This window comes from Pleuronectes platessa, chromosome 2, assembly GCF_947347685.1.
Source record: "Pleuronectes platessa chromosome 2, fPlePla1.1, whole genome shotgun sequence".
NCBI lineage: Eukaryota > Metazoa > Chordata > Actinopteri > Pleuronectiformes > Pleuronectidae > Pleuronectes > Pleuronectes platessa.
The window spans coordinates 9,193,915-9,216,946 of record NC_070627.1 but is presented as its reverse complement, the minus strand read 5'-3'; the positions used below and the strand labels follow the sequence as shown (position 1 = coordinate 9,216,946).

At 39.1% G+C, this 23,032-nt stretch overlaps 3 protein-coding genes across 7 annotated transcripts; all 3 read right to left on the bottom strand.

Annotated features, from left to right (window-relative positions):
- Positions 1 to 2,578: 2,578 nt before the first annotated feature.
- On the bottom strand, positions 2,579 to 7,389 carry aurka (aurora kinase A). 3 transcript variants are annotated; one of them, XM_053430995.1, is made up of 9 exons: positions 6,920 to 7,389; positions 6,321 to 6,386; positions 5,683 to 6,019; positions 5,554 to 5,602; positions 5,260 to 5,451; positions 4,818 to 4,956; positions 4,450 to 4,598; positions 4,165 to 4,339; positions 2,579 to 3,778 (listed from the first exon to the last, which is right to left on the bottom strand). In XM_053430995.1, exons 2-9 carry the CDS (start codon positions 6,381 to 6,383, stop codon positions 3,596 to 3,598), a joined length of 1,287 nt encoding a protein of 428 aa, XP_053286970.1. In that variant the 5' UTR covers positions 6,384 to 6,386; positions 6,920 to 7,389; the 3' UTR covers positions 2,579 to 3,595. The 3 variants fall into 3 exon arrangements, with proteins under 3 accessions (XP_053286970.1, XP_053286962.1, XP_053286978.1); XM_053430987.1 differs by having other exon boundaries at positions 6,916 to 7,388; XM_053431003.1 differs by having other exon boundaries at positions 5,560 to 5,602; positions 6,916 to 7,388.
- A 184-nt stretch (positions 7,390 to 7,573) lies between these two features.
- Positions 7,574 to 14,224, bottom strand: LOC128448393 (PRELI domain containing protein 3B). The gene is made up of 6 exons (XM_053431014.1): positions 14,067 to 14,224; positions 12,215 to 12,383; positions 11,013 to 11,102; positions 10,365 to 10,435; positions 9,934 to 10,036; positions 7,574 to 9,602 (listed from the first exon to the last, which is right to left on the bottom strand). Exons 1-6 carry the CDS (start codon positions 14,096 to 14,098, stop codon positions 9,489 to 9,491), a joined length of 579 nt encoding a protein of 192 aa, XP_053286989.1. The 5' UTR covers positions 14,099 to 14,224; the 3' UTR covers positions 7,574 to 9,488.
- A 1,664-nt stretch (positions 14,225 to 15,888) lies between these two features.
- Positions 15,889 to 19,016, bottom strand: LOC128448356 (tubulin beta-6 chain). 3 transcript variants are annotated; one of them, XM_053430969.1, is made up of 5 exons: positions 18,859 to 18,952; positions 18,587 to 18,629; positions 18,042 to 18,150; positions 17,723 to 17,833; positions 15,889 to 17,415 (listed from the first exon to the last, which is right to left on the bottom strand). In XM_053430969.1, the coding sequence occupies exons 4-5, from the start codon at positions 17,781 to 17,783 to the stop codon at positions 16,304 to 16,306; spliced, it is 1,173 nt and encodes a 390-aa protein (XP_053286944.1). In that variant the 5' UTR covers positions 17,784 to 17,833; positions 18,042 to 18,150; positions 18,587 to 18,629; positions 18,859 to 18,952; the 3' UTR covers positions 15,889 to 16,303. The 3 variants fall into 3 exon arrangements, with proteins under 3 accessions (XP_053286944.1, XP_053286938.1, XP_053286951.1); XM_053430963.1 differs by lacking the exon at positions 18,587 to 18,629 and having other exon boundaries at positions 18,859 to 19,016; XM_053430976.1 differs by lacking the exon at positions 18,859 to 18,952 and having other exon boundaries at positions 18,556 to 18,629.
- Positions 19,017 to 23,032: the final 4,016 nt, after the last annotated feature.

Genomic DNA, 23,032 nt, shown 5'->3' with positions numbered 1-23,032 from the left:
CACAACACACTATATGGACAATACATGTTGTATAAATATGCGAACGAGATGATACATATTTTCCAGTGGAGTGAACGTTTACAATATTGACCTTAAACAAAATGGCAAAAAGGGAAGTTCGTCTCTTCGTCGCTCTAGTGGTGCTTCCCCACACGAGACTTCACCTCATGTAATGCTTGTGATAGACGGACCTTCAATGACGGTTCAATGTGATTTAAGATAAGTTCATTTCAACAAAATAAAGAGAAAAACGCCACTTTCTTCAAGGTAATTAAAGTAATGTGATTATCAAGGGCACGAGTGCGGTTCAAATCCAGAAAAGCAAGGTGGAAAAATAACAAAAATGGCAATAACCAGCAGCAGAAACACATGAATGCATATAGAGAATTTTAAAATACAAATAATGAAGTTTCGCTCATAAATGAGGAAATTGGACCTCCCCCCAGCAGTTTGAATAAAGACATAAACACTGGAAATGCAGAATATCAGATAGTACACAGCAGCTATACAAACTATGCATTGAATGTATGATTTCAGACACACAAAATGAAACTGGGAAGTGGATTTTTTTTTTAAAAGCCTCTAAATTTCGATTCTTCTGTGCGGAAGAGTTCTGTCCCAGAATATTTCATTTGTTAATTGGCCTTTAAATCCGAAATTATTCTTTTTATAGCTACATCACCTTCACACACCCAAGCCCCACACCCTGGCCCACACTTCAGCTAGATGGGGACCCCAAATTAAAGTACTGCACACTCAATTCCCAAATAAAATGAATTGTCTTTAAAAAAAAAAATATATATATATATATATGGCCTGTTTCTGAATTTAATTTGAAAGACTTATGTCTCGACAATTCGGTGTAGGAAAATCTAACAAAAGAATAAATATTAAAGAGGAAAATGTGCATACAGACATTTTTCATTCTGTGCAATCCAATGGGTCCTGTGGAAATGTGATAAAACCGTATGTGTAGTGTGTTATTGTGGTTTCAAAAAGATGGAATGTATATCTCAAAGTCGTTATCATATATCGTGATATTAATATTAAAGAATAAAGAAATAAGTGAAATTATATTGTAAAAATGTGTGTGGTTTTATGTAAAACGAAAAACGGTCAGAACATGTATTTTTTTTTTCTCTATAATAAAATATAGAAAAATGTTGGAAAAAATAGTCGCATTCATATTCATTTGTTAAGAAAGCCATAGAGGCCCCTGCAGAGGGCTTCGAAAAACATATGTAGCTCACGTGCCTCGCTTTTTTTGAGTGGGGGTCGACACAGATATATTTCATTTCTGTCAAATCATAATCCTATCGCAATTCCCACTATATCCTTCAGACCTTAACTCTGCGCATACTCACGTCTTGTGTGTAGAGAAATTCAAAGGGCGTTTCAGACATTCCTGCAGACTCAAAAATGAAAAGATCCCCTCGCCAGATGTTGTGCTGCAGGCCTGCATCAGGCCTTATGGTCGACCTGTTCATCCACCCTGTTGATTTGCTGCTCAGACAACACCTGGACCGAGCGTTGATTCCCCGTCAGGCCTCCTCTCCAGCTGCTGAAGCACAGATCCGTCACCTGGTGCATGGGGTGATCAATCTTTAAAGCGTGATGGAGTCAAAGGAACAGATCAAATGCAGTAAAAAAACAGCCGGAAATGGAGAATATGATGAGATATTTTTAACGTGATCGTGGGAATAAGAGATGAGATGCACAAGCAGATCACCTTGACAAAAAAATTTAAATAAGATATATATAAGCCAGCATATGTAGAATTATGCCTATAACACAATTTAGATTTTCTATTGTGTGAAATAAACTACATCTGAAAGCCTGCAGTCATTTTACTGAGGAGATTCATCACTCGTCATTTTCAATCAAGCATTAATACACAACGTACTATATAAGCTATTGGCATAAACCAATACATCTGGATCAAATATTAGACTTTAAACAGGAATTTTGTTGTAAATGAACCATTCATAAAATGGTGTTATTACATTAATCTCCTTCAAGGCAGTTTGACGAAATATTATGCCTGGGGAGCCACCTACTGGACAGGAGAGGAATTGCTTCAAATAGAGAGGCATCACAACTGACCAAAGTTGGACAATGTACAATGCAAGTCACTGTAGAGTATTTTTCTTTCAAATCTGAACAAAATCTTCATTGTAAAAGTGTTTTTACCTCTTGATGACATCTGCTGGGCTGTGAGGGACGAGCTGAATGCCCATTGACTGTGTGCTTTTTTCACAGAATTCATATTAACATCCAAGTCTCATGACCGGGCCTTCTCCCATTACAGTAGTTGTACTTTGTGCCTGTGGTAAGACCATGTTTCTCTGATTAACACGATACCCACTGACTGATGACACAGGCAGATTTATGCTAATTATTTGTAGAACGTTTTAATGTGCACTTGACGTTTTAATGTGCACTTGAAGTTAAACAAATAAATGCCCCCTCATTTGTATAGTATAGTATGGTACATATTAATCATATAAGCCTTAATTCCCATACTAATTAAATTCAAGGCAACTTTGGCACATCAGTCCACAAAACAAAAATCAATAAATTACATTTCAGCATTTTATTGAAACAGGAATTCTGTCCTTAACATTTACCAGCGACATTAATACTGTGAAACAGATAAAATGCTAATTTAATTAATACATTTTATTTAAGAAACTCACTTTGCTTTTATAGATTATTAACAGTGACAGTGGCATTTATTCTCCCTATAATCTGCAACATACTTGTCCTCAAACCGTGGTATCCTGGCGCCCTCTGCTGGCTGCTTGATAAAGGCAGCTCCATTTGAACCTGTCTGTGAAATAACTGCATCATCCTGACTTCAGCTTCACAACATTATTCTCTGTTGAAAACAAACAAAGCAAACTAGAGACCATCTTGTGATGGAATGATACCAGTCACTGCAAGATGTTAACACTCAGACCCATCAGCGCTCAGTATCTTTACATTGTGATGCAACACCTCAGTGTTCATGCATCAGAGCAAAGACATCCTTTGGATTTAATCTGATTACAGCAACACATCCATAAAGATTGATGACTGAACCATGTTTGGTTCCAATGAAATCAGTCCACAGAGATCAGCGCCAAACTACCTCTTTGGTAGTTACCACTACAATATGCACTTTTTCTGGATACATAAATATATACTGCTTAACTTCAAAATACAATTCCATGAATTATTATTTATAAACAAATTGGACAGTGATGCTGGTCATGTTTTCACTTTGTAAGTGTGTGTTGATGGGCATTGAGACTGGTATGATTCTATTACAAAAGGGTCAGTAGAATATTTTTTAATTCAAGTAATAGCTTTTTAGAAACAAAAAAATTTCATAATTGTACAAAAACAGGGAAATATTTACAGGCAACAGGAGCCATTAGTAAGACCAACGAAGGAGAAGAAGGTAAAACCAGGTGGCTCAAAAGCTCTGCTGACAAAAACCGCCCCATCAAGTGATTTGAAAGTCAAGTAGTGGGAGGGCAAGCAGATTCTTGGAATCAGCTGCACAGTGGCGTTCATGCTCCGCACCAGCCAGTAACCGACAACACAAAGAGGCTCATTGGCTGGGCTCTTCGTTGTTCAGAGTTGTGGGCTTCTTGGTTGAGCATTCGACGACCCAGGGGTGGGTCAGGACGCCCTGGATGGGCAATCTGTGCATGGGGTTGTGCTTCAACAGCTGGGCAACCAGGTGTTTGGCTCCATCACTGATATTGAAATGTGCAGGGTATGTGTACTCCACCTGTAACACAAAGACAGAAAAGTGGGTTTTAGCCGTCGGCATACATGCCTACTTTACCGGTGGCTAGCATTGTTGCTGCAGTGCTGCTATTGTGAGTATTGTCTGTCTACACAGAATTTAGATAAAATAATACTAAGGACATGTTCTTAACACAATGAACAAACAGAAACATAACTTCAGAGTACACAACAAAGATTTAAGAAGATGATATGATAATCTCTAAACTTAATGTAATCAAGACATTTATAATTACATTTACATATACAAAGAATGAATTCATCCTTCATAGTGCTAGCTCCCACATTATATCACAAATTCTTGTTTGGGGCTGTCTATGAAAGCTGCTAAAACAATGCGTGTCAGCTGTCTGGACATCTCAGCCTTACTCTTGATATCCTGCGGTAGGTTTCATCGTGGCTTTTTGTTTCAAAGGGGGGTTTTCCAACCAGGAACTCGTAGCAGAGGACACCCAGGCTCCACAGGTCGACCTTTTCATCATGAGTTTTTCCCTCAATCATCTCTGGAGGCAAGTAGTCCAGTGTTCCACAAAGGGTGGACCTCCTGAACAGGGAAAGAGCGAATGATGAAGCCAGCCCAGGTTATCATAATTGTGTGAGATCTGATTTACAGTGGCAAAATGTTAATCACAGGGAAAAAAAGCATGAGGATACCTGGAGGAGGGTGTGTGAACAGACCAGCCAAAATCTGCAATCTTCAGCTCCCCATTAGCCCCCAGTAACAGGTTCTCTGGTTTGATGTCCCTGTGGATCACCTTCTTGGTGTGGCAATAGTCGAGGGCGTCTGCCAGCTCCATGATGTACTACAATGACACAAAGAATAATGGTGATCACAATATGCATCACACGTTCTTGACAGCATGTTATAAGTAACCTTCCATTAACGAAAGGACACTAAACATCAAAATGTCTATGGAGTTAACATACACTGTCCAGAAACTTCATACTCAGTGAATTTATTATATACACACATTTAAGTTGGTGATTGAACGGCCAAAAGAGTTTTAAATTGGCAGACTTACCGTAGCACTTCTGTCCTCAGGAAATTTTCCACAGCGCTGCAGCTCACCGTATAGTTCTCCTCTGGGTGCAAACTCCAGAATGAGATACACTCTCGATGTGTCATGGAAGTAGCCATAGAGACGCAAGATGTTGGGGTGCCTGCAGGATGCAGAGGATTTTTTTTGAATACCCAACCAAGACCAACAAAGAGCAAACCAGCAGCTAATGCCTCAGAAGCTGATTTATAGATCGTGTCCATAAAAATGTTCAATCTGATGACAATATGAAATGTATATGGGGCCCATCTACAGCACCAAATGGAGAACTAGTAGTTAATGAGCTATTATTAGGGGAATGACTGTTTTTACAACAACAACAACAAAAATCATAATCAGGCAGCCATCAAATTCAAAATTGAGTAATGTTCATACCCTCAATCACAAAATCTGAATAACACGTTACCTGAGGTGAGACTGGATCTCCACTTCTCTCCTCAGTTGGTGTTCCACCCCGGCCTTCTCCAGCTGCTTCTTAAAGAGCACCTTCAGGGCCATGATGAACTTACTCTGTCGCTCTCTTGCCAGGTAGACGTTGCCAAATTTACCCTTTCCTAAGGGACGGCCAATGTCAAAATCTTCCAGGCCCCATCGCTTCCTATGTGAGCAGAAATGTGCAGAGTTACACATGACAGCAGGAAAATTCGTAATTTGATGAAGGATTGGTGTAAAATAAAATAGTAATAACACTTTAACTCACACATACTTTGATGATGAGACCTCTCCAGATTCTTTCATGGCAGGTTTGTCTATCAAAAAGAAGAAACATTATATTTAGGACCTAAAAGAAAATCATACAGAATTATTTCCAATTTTACACTATGCTTACTCTGTGGCTTCTCCAGCTTTGCAGAATCTGCAGGTGGTTTGACCAGCTCCTGCTTCAGTTTGGCCACACTTGTCTTTGGCTGGATTTGCTGGGAACCAGATTTGGGCTGAGATGCAGGATTTACATTCCTTGTAATGGGGTTCATATTCTGATCAGAGAACTTTGTAGACTTGATAGCAACGGAGACGTGAGATACAGGTTTCTGATGACTAACAGGCCGCTGAATACGCTGAGGTCCATTTGACACACCCAGGACCCGCTGCTGTGGAATTGGTGTAACGACAGCCATCTGCGAGTGTTGCGACACAGGAATCCGCTTTGGTCCGTCACTGCTCAACTGTAATCAAAAGGACAATACAATTACAATTACACAAATACTAACACATTTGCATTCACACAGCTAAAAGAAAGAAGCCGAATGCATCTCAGACCACCTCGGAGGAGTGATCGGAGTTCAAGATGATTAGCTTCTGCTCTGTAATATAAAGAGGTCTGGAATACAGTGTGTGTATATATCTGATTGCGCGCACACACACATGCAAGTTATATATAAATTATACACACAGGTAAAGGTCAGATAAGTTACCCCCCCCCCCCCCCAATCACTGACAGCAGAATCTTAACACATTTTGCATTACTTTGAGTTCAGGCCTTTGAAACTTCATGTCTTCTGCCTTCTTGAGTCTTGCAGAGGCGTCCATATTCTGGGAAAGACAGCAGTGGCATAAGATGATTGCATGAACAAAAAAAAAAAAACTGTATTTGAGACATAGACATAGATTGGACAATGTGAGTAGAACCTACTATTTATATGAGAGTTAACATACTATATTGTATATATTACAAATATAAAAACATACTTATATAATAGTATACAATAATGTGTGAATACAGAAAGATATGAAGGAATATATAAAACAATGGGTGGGACTTTAAACGAAGGTCTGCATGCGGATTAATATTAGATGATACAATTGGAATACGTTTAACGGGTAAAAGTGCACATAATGCTAAGTAGTCCCATACGATTGTTACTTGATGGTTCTTTTTGCTTAGTGAAAATATCGAAATAGGAAACGAGATGAAAACACTTGAAACTATGGTCGTAAAAAAAACGTTAGCCACCTTTCTTCCATGGCTACCATGTCTAACGCTAGCTCCCAGCTAACATTAGCTTAAAAACCACACCGAACCAGCACAGCACATCCTAGTAAATGAGATTACAGGACTTACCTACGTGTGTTATTGCACAGTGACCGAGGGGAACCAGCGTCCGGGGATGTGACCAGCGTTTAGCCGAGCTGAAAGCAGCCCTCACGCACGGAACTTTACTCCAGCTAGCTAGCAGCTACGTCGACCCGTTGGAAGAAAGCGGCTACGAACATAAAGAGTTACACAGTAATGCTAACTCCCCCGCTACCTCAGAGCCAAGGCTAACAGCTACAAAGATGCAAATACTGATGTTAAAGCCGGTTTATATAAATACGAAGACGCGTACGAACGGACGCACGCACACAGCACAGCGGACTTCCTCACACTTCACACAACGCAACCCTGTTTGATTTCAAACGTCCCTCTGTTTAGAGCCTTTAAATAAACCGCGAGCTCTGATTGGCTGCAGGAATGCTCCGAATGCCTTCCTATTGGCTGGCGGAAGATAGTACCGACGGGAGGATCGTGACGTCACAGGAAATTCTCCAAACCAATAGATGGCGACAGTTTGACAGCTAGTCAGATAGACAAATAGACAGACAGACAGACAGACAGACAGACAGACAGACAGAAAGACAGACAGACAGGCAGACAGACAGATAGAAGTATGGGCAGATAGAAGGATGGATAGATAGATCAAAAAACATATAAATGTATTAAAACAAAGGATTGGCACTGGTAGAAATTCAAACAACTTTATTTGAACCATTCTTTTCACATGTTTCTTTTCCTGCTTGTAAATTAAATAGAGCAACAATATATTAACTTTGGCCCGGGCCTTTAACGAGGTAGGACTTGACCTTCATTTCCTCAATGACATTACATGGAATCAATTGTAACTCAGGATTGCTTGGTCTGGCATTTTTAGTGTTTAGACTCTGATGATATATACAGACAACATAGCTTCATACCCTTTCGTTGACAATGACTTTTGGAATGCATACATTCGAAGCGCATCTCTTGACCAAACCTAACAAGGGTGATCAAGCTACGATTTTGGCAGAAATGCACTGGACATTTTTCACACAGGCCTCTTTGCTACTTGAACAATAAAATGACAACAGGAAAATACAAACTCAATGTTAATACTGAACGCAACCTCAAAAACAGAGCATTTAACTTTCCGAATACATTCAGTAGCCAACAGCAACCTAGTCTGTTTTATTCTACCTAGTTTGACAGGCTCCTGGCAAAGTGCTATAGTAAAAATTAAATATTTTCATTATATTGCCACATTCTGTAGATGGTGAAAACTTTTCACAAGTACCCAGACAAGATGCTTAAATTAATTATATCACATTTCTCAGTGGTCATTCCAAACTGATTCCTTCGAAAAGGAAAACTGTTTCCCTAAATAAATATTCCGGTCACAGTATATACATATGAAACGTAAGTCTCAACCTTGTGTCATACGAAGACAGACCTTCATAAATGCACAGTGTAACCACATTTAATCTGTCAAACAGAAATACCAATTATTCATAAATGATCAGCTCCCTCAGCATGTCTAGCAGCTTCTCTTTGTTAGAATTCTTCATTTTGTAAGTGCAAATAAGAGTCACTGCAAAGGTGTCACCCTTTACTCTGAATGGACATGCTGAGGGAGCTCAGTTCAAACTGACGAACAATATCAATGTGCTTCAGTAAAACTTGATTTTACTATTACGCTTGTTTGTACGGAAGCTTTTAGGAGGGTTTTGTACATAAAGTAATTCAAAACCTAAATATGGCGAGTACCTTGATCCCTTCATTCCTCTTAAATACTGTTAATATAACACATCATATCAAAATACAGTTTATATTCAGGCCTCTGTAAATGTCGCCTGGTACAGTGTCTTGTTATTACTGAGGTCCCACAAGAAAACATTGTTGAACTGATGGCCACAAATTAACCCGACTCTGAAATACTTCATCAACATCTCACTGTCAATGGCTGAGTATAACCCAATGTTTGCTCTGACACCTGAAGCCAGTTCCAAGAACCCTTGACATGCGCTGCACTTGACACCTCTCGACAAAGCATTGTTTTCGGCCATCCCAAACGATTCCCTGACATCACTTCTCTAACAGTTTATTGCACCACAATTGTGTTTCTTCCAACTCTGTCGTTGTAAATACAGAGTTCACGCCACTGGCACGACTTCCTGGCATTCTGTGGCCTTTGGCAGGTGGAAACAAAGCCAGCAGGGTTTCTTTGTTTTTCATGCGAGGTGTGTCCTTTGGCACTTTTCACATGTTTTCAGTTCATCCAAAGCCTCTGACACGTCTCAGTCGATGCTAGATGTTTCTGAACCACAGATCACATGTTGTTAAAAGTTATCCCTGAGTGCATCGCCTAGCATTGCCCCAAAGTCTCTCATCAACACGGTCCTGCCAAGTGGCATCTCTGGAATAACCCTAACCAAAATCCCTTCATGATGCAGCGTGCTGTTAAAGGTATATCTAGTGTAGAAAGTATAATATATACTAAATAGAGGAATTAAATCATACAAAAGTAATCAGAGCAACACAACAGCACCAGGGCATCACAAAGGGAGAATGGTTGTACTGGCATGAAGTTTCACTCAGACTCCAATGGCAAACAGAGGCAGGTGTCATTTCTCAGTGACGGCAGCGGCCATTGGCGTTCGTATCACACGTGCTGTTGCTGCCAGTTCCTCAATTTCTGCATTCAGTCGCCTGATGACCCACTCCATGGCTTCACGGCCCTGAAAAAGAACAAATGTAAAGCATTAGTCAACCGGAGGAGACAAACGGAGAATAACATAAAGCTGGATAAACGGAAATGAACATTTCAAGGATTCCAAAGATAAATTTGAGGAGTCAGAGGCTGATTAAAAGGGATAAAGGTGTCAGTGTTCTTCACTTTAACAGAGTATTACAATAGAGCAGGAACATGATCAGTTATGACATGACACAACAAATGATGGTGCAGGACCTGAAGAGGTGTTGTTTAACACACTCAGAGGAACTACCTGAAAAAGGCCTAACAAATGTAAACAGGTCCCACTCAACATACAGTTTTATGGGGTCACTCACCTTTCCAGCGTTCGCTGACATGGTGCTGGCCATGACTCCCTCCAAGTAACTGCTTAGACTGACACCCTTCACAGAGATGATGGCCTCCTGAGTCAGTATTGTTCTGAAGAAGAAGGGTTCTTTTTAATTTTCATCATTTATTCGAACTTTACTCTATGTAGAGACCACATTTTGAAAGTGGCCGAACACAACAGCAAAAAAATCAAGCATCGGACAAAAATTAAATAAAATTTGATAAAATGACAAGAAATGGTGAAAAAAAAAAAAAAAAAAGCCAAACGAGTAAAATTTTCAAATAAATTAAGCCTTTAAAATTCAAAGCAAAGCAATCATGGTCAAAAGTGACCTTTAACAACCTCAAAAGCCTGATTGTGAAAAAAACTTAGGATTTATCACCATAATACTAAAAGTTCTAAACAGTAAAAACTTACTTCTCTGAATCCTCAGGATGTGGTTTGTACGTTAACTTCTCATCCACAGAAATCATATTTGTGAAGGTGATCTACGGAGGAAATATAAGAAAACAGAAATTAGTGAATGTAAGAGACGTTATGTCCTCTCTCATATCACAGGCCACAGCTGAAACTGTCAGACATTGTTAAGAGGTGAGCTGTCAGCCTGTGGAACAAGCAGGACTTCATTCCAAAAAACACCTCAAGTTTAATGTTTGTTCTCAGTCTGGTGAAAGTCACGAAAGGTGGATCTAGATGTATTGTGGGTGTTTGAGGTTGACAAATCAAAAATAGAATACGTTTGTAGACAACTGAAAGGGTCTGATAATGTAGTTCAAAAATGCCCATCTTTAATAATTACATCTTGCTGTTACTCTGAGCAGTAATAAAATGACAATCTATATTTTTCCTGCTAATGTTATGTTGTGTATTAGTATCCTATTTCCACTGCCTAGACATCAAGGTAATATAGTAGAGTAAAGTAGCAATGTGTATTTGATGTCTAGTAGAAAATGCCTGGGTGTTTACAGATATTTACTTTCAAGCATATTGAGGTCACACTCTTTACATGAATAAAGTCTCAACATTATGCCAAACAAAGGGGATCATTTTTTAATAAATACTCACATTTGTGGACTTAAGTTCAAAACTTTTTTCTTTGGGATCCACAACCGAGTGCTCCTGAATATATGTGGATGTTCGTGAGCTGCCAATGATCTGAAAACCAACAAAGAGAAACACTTTTTGTTACTAATTGAAAATAAGCATTTTTAACGATGAAATCATACTTTCCATTAATTGTTTATCATCTATTGACCTATTTTATCAAACTTCACGTTAAAAATACTAATTATATCTTGAGTGGAAGCACACCATAACCAGCTGAAATACATGAAAGTGAATCTGAACTTGTCTTTTCTGAATAAGTTCCAAAAGTATTTATATTTAATTCGTATTTATACTACATCTTAGCTTAATTTATTTGTCAATGTTTTTTATTTGTCTTTGGCTAAACGTACACACGTCACAGGAAGTTGTCCTCATCCAGTTTATATGCACACACACACACACACCAAGGCTCAGGGGTGATTTGCTTTGGCACAATCTGATTAAGGGTTATGTTATTATGCGATCATTCACTGGGACAGTCTGTGTCGCAGTCTGTCCTTGGAATGAATAGGGGGCTCTTCACAGAAAGCAAAGGTCAATGCTAAACAACAGCCCCTGAGTGGAGAATGTTTATATAAGATAAAGTGAAAGGATATTATCCTCAATCCTCAATCCTCACTGTGGTCAGACAGTGGAAGAAAAGTGAAGTCCCTACTACATGTTGCAGACAGAGAGCCCCAGTGACTGCTCTGCCTTGTAGTGACCTCTACTTTTAACGAGCCGACACAAGGATGGAAAGTGACATCACACGCCGTCATGGAGTAAACCTCTGCAATGACAAAAATGGCACTACCATGTCCTGCACAACACGAGTCGTGGCAAAAAGCCCTGAACTCGTACATGCTCCAGTCAGCTCCTGTGACACCGACAGACAGAAATAGCCCCGCGGGTTGAGGTCAAGCTCAGTGGATGGAAAGCATTAACCTACCTATGAATTGGACTGAGGCTGTAACTGGATTCTCGTGTGCCGTTGAGTCGTCTGACTTTCAAAGTCAGTTCAAGCCGGTTTATCTCGAGCCCAAGCCGACATGTCAGGTCATGAGTTTCTCCACTCAGAGTCACATGTCTACATCTGAAGTTGCTACAGTAAACTAGTAACTATAAAGCCAGACTACTGGCCGGTTCAAGTTTCGTTTATGTAAATGTGTTTTGACACTCACAGATTTCACTATAGATGGAAGACCCCACTCTGTGCTGAGCAGTCGTTTACTGTGGAGGCGTCCCTGTTTGTCGATGTCTCTGTCCAGAACGTCTACGCCGACCACACTGGGATTCATGGGGTTGGGATACTTCTGCATAGCAGCCTTGGTCACTGTCTCCCAAGGATGGCTGTTGAAGGGGAAGCCAAAAAACAGAAACGACTGTAAAAATTCATACCAACGACCACACAGACTATATATGGTTTGCCACATAAAATTATATCATATTTACAATTGCAAGGAAAGCTACTAAAATACTGTATTTGGAAGTCCAAGTAGAGGTACTTTTCACTGCATTGCAATGATGTTATTGCAATTACTTTACACAGTAAGATTTAACGTATAAATATATACAGATTCTTTGCTACCTAACTCTGTATTAAAGTATCCAAAAGTATATCCAATGGTTCAAATTAACTCCAACTTGACCATCCACAACAGTTATGAATCAATGGTAATAAAGGATTTACATAATAACATTCCACTTTCACCGACATGTTGCAAGCATGGTGTAATTTCACTTTTAAAACTTTGATACACTTTGCCAATAATGTTGAAGTAAACATTTCCAGCGTTCTCTTGTGATGAGAGTATAAATTGATAATTTTTTTAAGTTAAAAATAAAAGTCGCACAACTTTCTCAGATACGAAATTGTCAAATGATAGAGTTTACTGATTATAATTGTAATGCGTCAAAACAAAGTGGATCTCTTTGGACTTGGCTCTGTTGGTCAGTAAAACAAGACATTGGCCGACATCTCTTTGGATTCTGATACGTGATTGTCATATTTTTGACATTTTACACAGCAAACGATTAAACAAAAACAGGAATCGATTGAAAACTCGAGATATAGGAAGAAATGTTAGTCGCGCTGCTAAATGCCACCTATAACTCGAGTTAGAATAAATACTTTCTCAAACACTGCCTATATGACCTCATTGACACATTTGCAGATCCAGGACTGCACATCGTGGTTCATGATGGTGGATCATAAATCAGAGATTGAGATGGCAGATTGTTGATCGTGTTGGCAGCTGAAAGTGGACTATGATTTCAACATGACTGCTTGAAATACATTACGCCTACTCACATATTCTACCAAAAATAACTTTTAATTCGTACAAACAGTTTCTTCTGGTCAACATTTCAAATACTGTTATTTTGCTGATGTTCTTAACGCAGCATCTATTGCACCTCTGTTGGTCCTGGGAGAGGGATCCCTCACATGTGGTTCTATCTGAGGTTCTCGGGTTTTAGATCTAAGTTCTAAGATTGTCGCTTCTTATTAAGCCCTACATGAGACCCCATGACCATGGGCTTTACAAATAACATATGAGTGATTGATTTGATTGAATTAACGCATCTGGGAGCACATAATGAAAAAAAAATGTTTTATAATGTTTCGATTATTATTACGATAAATAATTAAACGGTACAAAAACGTTCTTCAGTCGAACGTAGTAGTGGATGCTTGCCAGGGCGACTCGCCGGCTTTGCTCATTGACGCAGTCAGAGAAGATGTAGAGGAAAGGTCGCGCGCTGGGGGCTGGACCGACTGGTTACGCAATATTTCATCCTCACGGACTCTTTCTATTCACATTTATCACGTTAATCGCCTGGGATTTATAAATGTACGCTATAATGCTCTTTGTGCGTCCGTTCGTACGATGAGACATTCATTTAAAAACGATTGGTTTCAAACCCGTGGTGGCGACGCTGTTAACCGGATTAAAGCCGGAGCTGTAGGTGACAGTGAACCTGTGACAACCAGGCTGATCTGACACCAGTGGACCGGGTTAACAGAACACTCACTTGAAGACGTGCTCCGAGGTCCAGATCTTCATGGCTGTAGCGGGGTGAGGGGAGCTGCCGGGCCGGGAGAAGTCTCGTGGATGAGCCGGTAGGACCAGGAGCTGACACCGAGTGAAGCTCCGCGGGTCTCCGCCTCCCGATGTACCGGAGCGGCCACGTGACTGTCGGTGTGTGACGCACTTCCGGGGGCATTCATGCCGGTCAAGTTCAGTGACTGCAGGCGTGAGAGTGAGAAATAGAACATTTGGAATAATGCCCCAGAAGTGATGAGAGAAGAAAACGGAGTCGGAGAATCACATGAATATTGTTTAACGTAAAGTTGACGTGCATTTTCAGTTCAGCTATGGAACTGGAGCTAAAAGGGTTATAGTAAATTTAACCTCTGATGTTATACAATTCAGCTGAGTTAAGGTTGAGAGTGGTCCTGTGCAACCTTGGAGGAGTGACCTGACTGAGCACTGCTGCAAAATCACCACTTATCGTTATTTTCTATTATCAGTTTTTTACCCAAGTTGTTCCATTTGATACTACTTTATACTATAGCTAATTTTACCCCACCACATTATTTGAAGTTTTAGTTACAAGCAATGTTCCTTATTATTATAAGAATAACAAATAAACTATGATGTATTATATATTCAACTACACATCAATCACCTTTATGAAGTCATTAAAGGTCCCCTTACCTTTAACGACTGCAACATTCAAGTGATGTTCATATTATTGCATCAATAAAAAATTCTTCTGGGTTATTGGGCAAAATGAGAAAGGAACCTTTTGGTACTTCCTTTGGGATTTCCTCCGTTTACTGGAGTTAAAACAAATTTAGAACTTGCATTTCTTCACCGTTTTATTTGGACTTTTATATTAAAACATCCAATTGTTTCTTTATTTTTACGCTGTCGAATTATGGCGACAGCTGTGGCTGCAGGCATCATGTTTTAATTTTTTTCCAGTATGTCTTATTCCCACTTAATAATATAATTTTACTTCTTCAGGTGACAAAATAATTATTTGAATGACATTCGGAAAAAATGATCACTGGTTGAACAGTTCTGTAATGAGAAAGTGCAGATATTGTTTAATATCTAATGTTGTCATAGGTTTGACAAGTCTAAACGTTTGGGAGCCGCTGGTTGTGTGAATACTTTTTTAAATGAGTGCTGTTTTTTTTACCTGTTGCAATGCTGTTCAACAGGCACCACCAGTCCAGCCTGAGCTTAGCATGACAGCCTCTACATAATGAGTTATGGTTCTTAATTACACTCGACATCAGCAATCTGACAGAAGTGTCTTTCTGGATCACATGCGATAAGATTTGTTAAAATGTATGTTTATGGAGTTTATTTAATATAGCTGCAGTTGCCTGACTTGAGCAGAAGGGGTGTCTCCTTCTTTGGTCATGTTTAGATAGATAATAAAATTGATATTCTTTCTTTTCTATCTTGGATCTTGAAGTAGTTTGCTCCCTGTGATGCAACACTGTCTTTGTCACCATAACCTATGTGGGCTAAATGCAATTATCTCCTTTCCCCCGCCTCACCTCATACAGTTCATAAGTCTAGTCGGCTTTATTACAGTGCTGCAGGGACATGTCCACGTCCCCTGTGCTTATCTCAGAGGGCAGACACGCTGACCAAGTTATGTGTAATCTCAATGTACCAGAATTGTACCAGTGGAAGGAAACTGTGTGACAGCCAAGAACAGTATCCCTGTCACTGTGATGTCAGAGCACTGTCCATCACAGCACAGTAAGTCATTTTAAAATGATAAGACAACATTGTGTTGTACTAAATGTACTCTTATTTGTAAGAAATCATCATTCTTTGGTTTTGTTGTTTTTAATTACTATCATAATCATGTACACATCAACACTCAATGCGACATTTACTTAAGGTCAGGACATTTTTTTATAAACATCACATACATTTTTTTATAAGTAGATTATATAGCGGCGTCATAACATAACATTTTACATACAAACATGCAACGAAGTTCATGATTCACAAATATTTTCTATAAAACAAAAGATTATCCTCAAAAACAAATGTACAACCACACAAATATTTTAAAATGACATAAAAAATTATAAGCACTATAATGTGCATATGTCCAAGCACATTTCAGCAAATAAAGGACATCTCAACCAACCAACTGACCAACCAACCATCAATTAAACCTAAATAGTACATTTTTGGGACTACGCCAATTTGCACATCCTTGCATCCAGGTCTTTTCTATTCATCTACAGTTCCTGTGACAGTTTCCGTCACTTTAGTTGTCAATGATGATGAGGGTCCCTCCTCCTCTTCACATTCTGCCTCTGAATCTTGATCTGCAGTGGCATCTTGATACTGCTGGTACTCTGACACCAGGTCGTTGAGGTTCATCTCTGCCTCAGTGAACTCCATCTCATCCATACCTTCCCCCGTGTACCAGTGAAGAAAGGCTTTCCGTCTGAACATCAAGGAGAACTGCTCGCCCACACGGCGGAATATCTCCTGGATGGCAGTGTTATTGCCAATGAAGGTGGAAGCCATTTTGAGGCCTCGGGGTGGGATGTCACACACGGCAACCTTGACATTATGTGGGATCCAGTCCACAAAATAGTTGGTGTTTTTCTGCTGGATTGCAAGCATTTGTTCGTCTACCTCTTTGGTGGACATTTTACCACGGAAGATACCTGCAACTGTAAGGTAGCGCCCTCGCCTTGGGTCGCATGCCACCATCATGTTGCGGGCATCAAACATTTGCTGCGTGAGCTCAGTCACCGAGACGGCTCTGTACTGTTGGCTGCCACGGGCCGTCAGGGGAGCAAAGCCTGGCATGAAGAAGTGGAGGCGAGGGAAAGGCACCATGTTGACAGCCAGCTTCCTCAGGTCTGCGTTGAGCTGCCCGGGGAATCTCAGGGAGGTCGTGACCCCGCTCATGGTCAAAGAGACCAGGTGGTTGAGGTCCCCGTAAGTCGGTGTGGTCAGTTTCAGCGTACGGAAACAGATGTCGTAGAGGGCCTCGTTGTCCAGGCAGAAGGTCTCGTCTGTGTTCTCCAGGAGTTGGTGGACCGACAGGGTAGCATTGTACGGCTCCACCACCGTGTCAGAGACTTTAGGGGACGGCATGACGCTGAAGGTGTTCATGATGCGGTCAGGGTACTCCTCTCGGATCTTGTTGATGATGAGGGTTCCCATGCCGGAGCCGGTACCACCCCCTAATGAGTGAACCAGCTGGAATCCCTGCAGGCAGTCACAGCTTTCGCTCTCATTCCTCACTCTGTCAATCACCTGCTCCACCAGCTCCGCTCCCTCCGTGTAGTGGCCCTTCGCCCAGTTATTGCCGGCTCCTGAGTTTCCTGTAACACCAAAATAAAAACCAGCAGGTTCATCTGATTCTGTCGCTTGTCAAAACAAATACTTGACAGAATTATACAGTACGTAATGCAATGAGGAAAACTTAAAATATAAAGAGCTACAAAACACAAATGGTGTGAGACTTATTTACAGACGAACACTGAAACTAATATCATGTAAAAAGCAAAAAGCAAAAAGCAAAAAGCAAAAAGCAAAACGCAAAAAGCAAAAAGCAAAAAGCAAAGAGCAAAAAGCTAAAAGCTAAAAGCCAAAAGCTACTTTCACTGATTATCTAGATTTTTGTCTCACCATGGATGAAATTGTCTGGCCTAAAAAGGGCTCCGATGCGGCTTCCCCTCACACTGTCCATGGTGCCGGGCTCTAGGTCCACAAGCAGGGCTCTGGGTACATATTTTCCACCTGGAGCAACAATGGAGAATTTTATCGATTTAGCCAGAAATGAGACGTAAATATGTATCCAAGGGTTAAAGTTTAAATACATGAAAAAAGTAGTAATAGTTGTAGTTGTACCATAGTAGTTAGGAGGAATTAGGAGGAAATTATAAACTATAAAATATGTTGTTATATATATACATATACACATAATCAGTATATCTTTTTTCTTTACCATATGCCTCACTGAAGTAGACATTGGCCCGCTCCAGCTGGAGGCTGCTGTCTCCCACATAGTTGCCTGTTGCATTGAGTCCATGTTCTTCACTGATCACTTCCCAAAACTATAGAAGGAAAGTCACAGATACAATAGTATTACATTGATATTAATGCAAATATTGTTTTTTTAAAGTATATCACAAACATGTTGCCTGTAGCAAAAACCTTTTAGAGTTCAGCTATTTAAAGAGATTAAATATTTTTTCAATGTGTCCAAGGTTTGAAACAATTACATTAATATGCAGATACAGTTAAAATATCATGTGTGTCTTCTACTTTTGAACACTTCTAAACTTTTATTCTTGAATCTTTACGTCACTTTTAAATCCCTCGTGGGTTTAATTAAATTATATTAAACCTTAATGGAATGATATTTGATGTAATTGCAGATGTGCTACTTTGGCTTTAGCTATACTATCTCATAGTTCCTGTTTCATTTTTTGTGGTAGCCATGATAAAAAATGACCCACCCATGCCAGTCGACTGTGGCCCTTATCTTACCCCTGAAAGCTTGACAGGAAACACCCAGTATCACTCACAACGGCTATTGGCAACATGCAAAGGACCAGTACATGTCAAAATATTGCTCATAATCAAACTTTAATGTGATGCTTTGTAATTTTGTCACTTAAATACATTCACTGTTGCAAATTACATTTAATTTCACTTTATACAACTTCAATCATTTTAGCAGGTATGGTGTTCGCAGTTTATATTCCGCTACTACTTAAAAATATTCTAATAATAAAAGAAAAGAAATATTACTCTGTTACCTTCGAGCCGATCTGGTTTCCACATTGTCCGATTTGCAGATGCACAATTTCACGCATGATGCTTGGGGTACAGTACAAAGAGCAGCTGGGGGTTTCTGACAGGACACAGCCCTATGACTGCCCTTTTATATAGTACCAGAAATGATGTCATCAGTGAGTCACTGCCGCCACTAGTTGACGGAGGGGCCCATGATATGAAGCCCTGGTTTGGCACCGAGCTACTTGGTTGTGCTTTTGAATCAATAGCCTGTAGCTTGAGATCTTCAGATCAGGCACCTCGAGACTGTGATGGTGGTGGAAGTGATGGTGACGGGGTCTTCACTGTCAGGGCCCCAAGCATCTGGAATAGTTCACCTGAGGAACCCAGATTTGATACAGGACTGTTATCACTCCAAACTTACTTTTACCAAATTACTTTTATATGATTGTTTGCTTGTGACTATACAAATAAATTTCTTTAAATTTTGCATTAATTTTAAATGTTTTAAAAATTTTATTATGCTGTGTTACTTTCGTATTTTGTCTTTTTCATTTTAAATGATGTCTTGAACATGAACATGTTTTTAAATCCTCAGATTGAAATTGTTTGAAATCTGCAATGTGGCAATTTTCTACCTTTATCACAGCAGGATATTTATGGCTTTGTATAATATACATACTTCATTAGACTTGTAATAAAATAATCAGTATTTCTATGTTAGGTCTTTATGCAGTGGCATTAAATTGCCCTAAAATGGACAGTTGTTAGGACGTTCTGTTTGAGGGATGCTACCACCTAGAGGACTGACAGACCCATAACATGATGTAGCTGGATTTTAGAATGTCTACAGGTGGTCGTTTTCATTTGTTAATGTCCTTGTGTTCGCATTTATTTTCAGGGATGAAATATGTCTATATATATCCATAATGGCCTTTGAGGCTTACGCACAGTATCGTCACATCAAGGTTCATTGTATATTTTTCAAGGAATTAAAATTCACAGCAGTTTATCTGATAAACAAATATAGAAAAGTCAGCTATGATTTTGATTAAGTATGATTTTGTTTAGGTAGGAAAGACACTCAAACAGGATTTAAATAAGTACATTTAACTGTCTGTATGAATTTGTGTCAATATCTTCTGTCTGTGTGTATTTGCAGCATAATTTATTTAATTATTTAATTTCATTTGAGGTTCACAAGGCCAATAGTTAAAAATAAGACTTTATAACTGTGCCTGACAAAGTAATCCAACACTAAGAACAGTATCATGATTATAGGTACAGACGTTTACAACCCTCTGAAACAGGAGCAAGACGTCCAGACTGAAAGAGACACAAAACAACACAAACTACAAACAACATAGTGTAGAACCTGATACTTAAAACTTATTTTTGTGGTTTGTAACCTTACATTTTTAGAAGTCCTACACATATTTGTGTACGATTTAAAACTTGTTATTTTAATTGTGCCTTTTTGTCATTGTTTTGTTTCCCTTTGTTGTTGGTTTGCATATCTGTGGTCATTCTGTGGTTTTGTGCTTCTTTGTTGTTGGTTTGCATTTCTTTATTATTGTTTTATGTGTCGTTGCAGTAACTTGATTGACTTTATAACAACAAATATCAAAAGTCACTTCAAACAGATACTCAGGCCATTCAGAGATACATCTATGGTTATCAAATAAAAATGTTATTCTGAAAATTCTCTATTAACGCCACAGTAATGCTCGTCTATTTTTCACGACCAACTTCTTTTATAGTTTCCAAGACATTCCATAAAGTTCATGTGTTCCCAGGTAAACCAGTGAAACTAGTTTACGAGTTAACCAGATAGTAAGGCCTTCATGAAAGAAGACAAACGTTCTTTTCTGAGCAGATAAAGGTTCAATAGATTAAGATTATTGTTCTGGAAGATTTGATTATCATTTATTACAACAAACTTACTTCTCCGATTTAACAGATCAGATTTGACTTTACTCCTTCAGGTGTCTGTTGGGGCTTATTTGACAGCCACAGTAGCATTTAGCTGTCATTGATGACCTTTGTGTGTTTTGCCCTGAGCTTCTTTCCCGTGCCTTTTGAAGTGTGGAGGGATGTGTTTGTGTGCACGCATTTGTGTGTGTGTGTGCATGTGCACATAGGTGTTTGCCAGTCCATACAGTACATGCATGTGTGACTGTATGATTTGTGATGCACACAGTTTGCATGCTGACATGTTAAAGGTAAAGGAGCAAAAGCCACAGAAACTTTATTCAGATGAGGGTTGGGTTGAACTGAAAGGAGATCTGGATTTCATTCAAAGTAATGCAGGTTTATTTAACAATAGACTTGAGTTCATGGAAACTCTTCAGTCAATTAAATCTAAATATTACAATCCATGATATGAATACTGTGTGTTATACATGAAGCCAAAGATTTGTGGCACTGAAACTATTCCAAGGTTCATTTCTACCCAACCAAAGATATTGGTGAGGTTACACATTGAACCATATGTGATATGTTAATATTCTTTTACTTATTATTACAAAAACAATATCATAAAAAGCCAAACAGGCAATACACAATCTAAAATTATAACAAAACATCTACATGTCAATGAAACACAACTTATCAAGAAATAAGTTCTGTCTAAAATATAAGTTATAAAAACAAGACCTTGACAAGGTCTCTACGAGCCCAAATCACAAGGGGTTATGGTTTATATTGTACTTTATGAATTCAAATTCCTAAGAAATTTAAACGTATGATGTTGAAATTAAAGAGGGTAAATCTGAGACTTTTGTGGCACCTGGGAATCTACAGCTCCTGGGCAGTTGAACATGAGGTTTCAATTCAATTCAATATGATGTGTATAGGGTCATATCATTATATACATTATCTCAAGGCACTCTACATAGAAGGCCGAGACCTTAAATAATTATAGAGAAACCCAACAGTTCCCTCAATGATCAAGCACTTTGATGACTAATAGAAAAAACTCCCTCATTGACTGGAAGACACCTCAAGCAGGTTTGATGGGTGAGTTACAAGCCCACAGCTAAGACTTCACTGATTTATACATCTGATTATTGTTCAAGATATATTTGTAGACATAAAACTGTTTTTGTGTCTGCTATCAACTCTTTCACAGTAAACTATTTACAAGGTGAGATATCCTATTCAACCTGAACCTGTCCTACTACCTTACTTGCATTACTCCAGTTAACTGTCTGGGACAATACTGAGTTTTATTTTACATATTTACAGATATTTTCTGTAACTTATTTGACAGGTTTTCGGTGTTATTGATTAAGGCCTTCTGGGTGTATTGGTTGATTATCATGTTGCTTCAAAGAGGGCGCCTCTCCCCTTCTGTACCTCTGCTTCATGACGCTCCGGGCAATCATGTGATTCGTCCCTGCGTCAAGCGACAACGAGGAGAGAACCGGAAACACCCTCAGCTCAACTTCAAACTAAAAGCATCACATTTCCCTTGCATTCATGAATGCAAAGATGCTGATTGTTTGTGGAGTTACCTCTTCAATTTGAGTCATCTGACCTAATTTATTTATATTCATAGTCCTATATTATAAAAGAGTAATGTAATGTTAGGTGGCAGTGAGGTTTTGTCTTGTTTTGTTAAACAACACAAACCACACGTTAATCTAAAATAATACTTCATCGATATCATCTGCAACCATAAATATCAAGGTTTATAAATGATAAAAAGGTACTCATAGTATACATATATTACAATACTTTCATAAAAATAAAGATCTTGTGTTTGGAACATTTACATTTGAATGTTTTTCAGGAGTTGGGATGAGTTTTTAATTGAAAATGATTTTATTATTTTAAATTGATTGAAGATTTAACCGTTTATTTAACTGTTCCAGCTGTGATCCATGTCGAACCCAGATCCGATGGAGGATATCCAAGGACATTTAAGCTAAATCATGGTGTAAATTACTTTGTTTCAAGTCTAATGTAAATGACACTTGAGTGACACCACAGGAGCAGTATGGAGGCATTTTATGGATTTTGCTGCAACACAGTTTACCCCTGAACCACCTAAAGTGTTTCATGGACTCAAACACTTTACATAGAAAGTCAAGACCTCAACAATTTTAGACAAACACAACAGTTCCCACAATGACCAATCATGTTGGTGACCTTGGAGAGAAAAACTCCTTCATTAACTGAAAGAATCCTCTAACT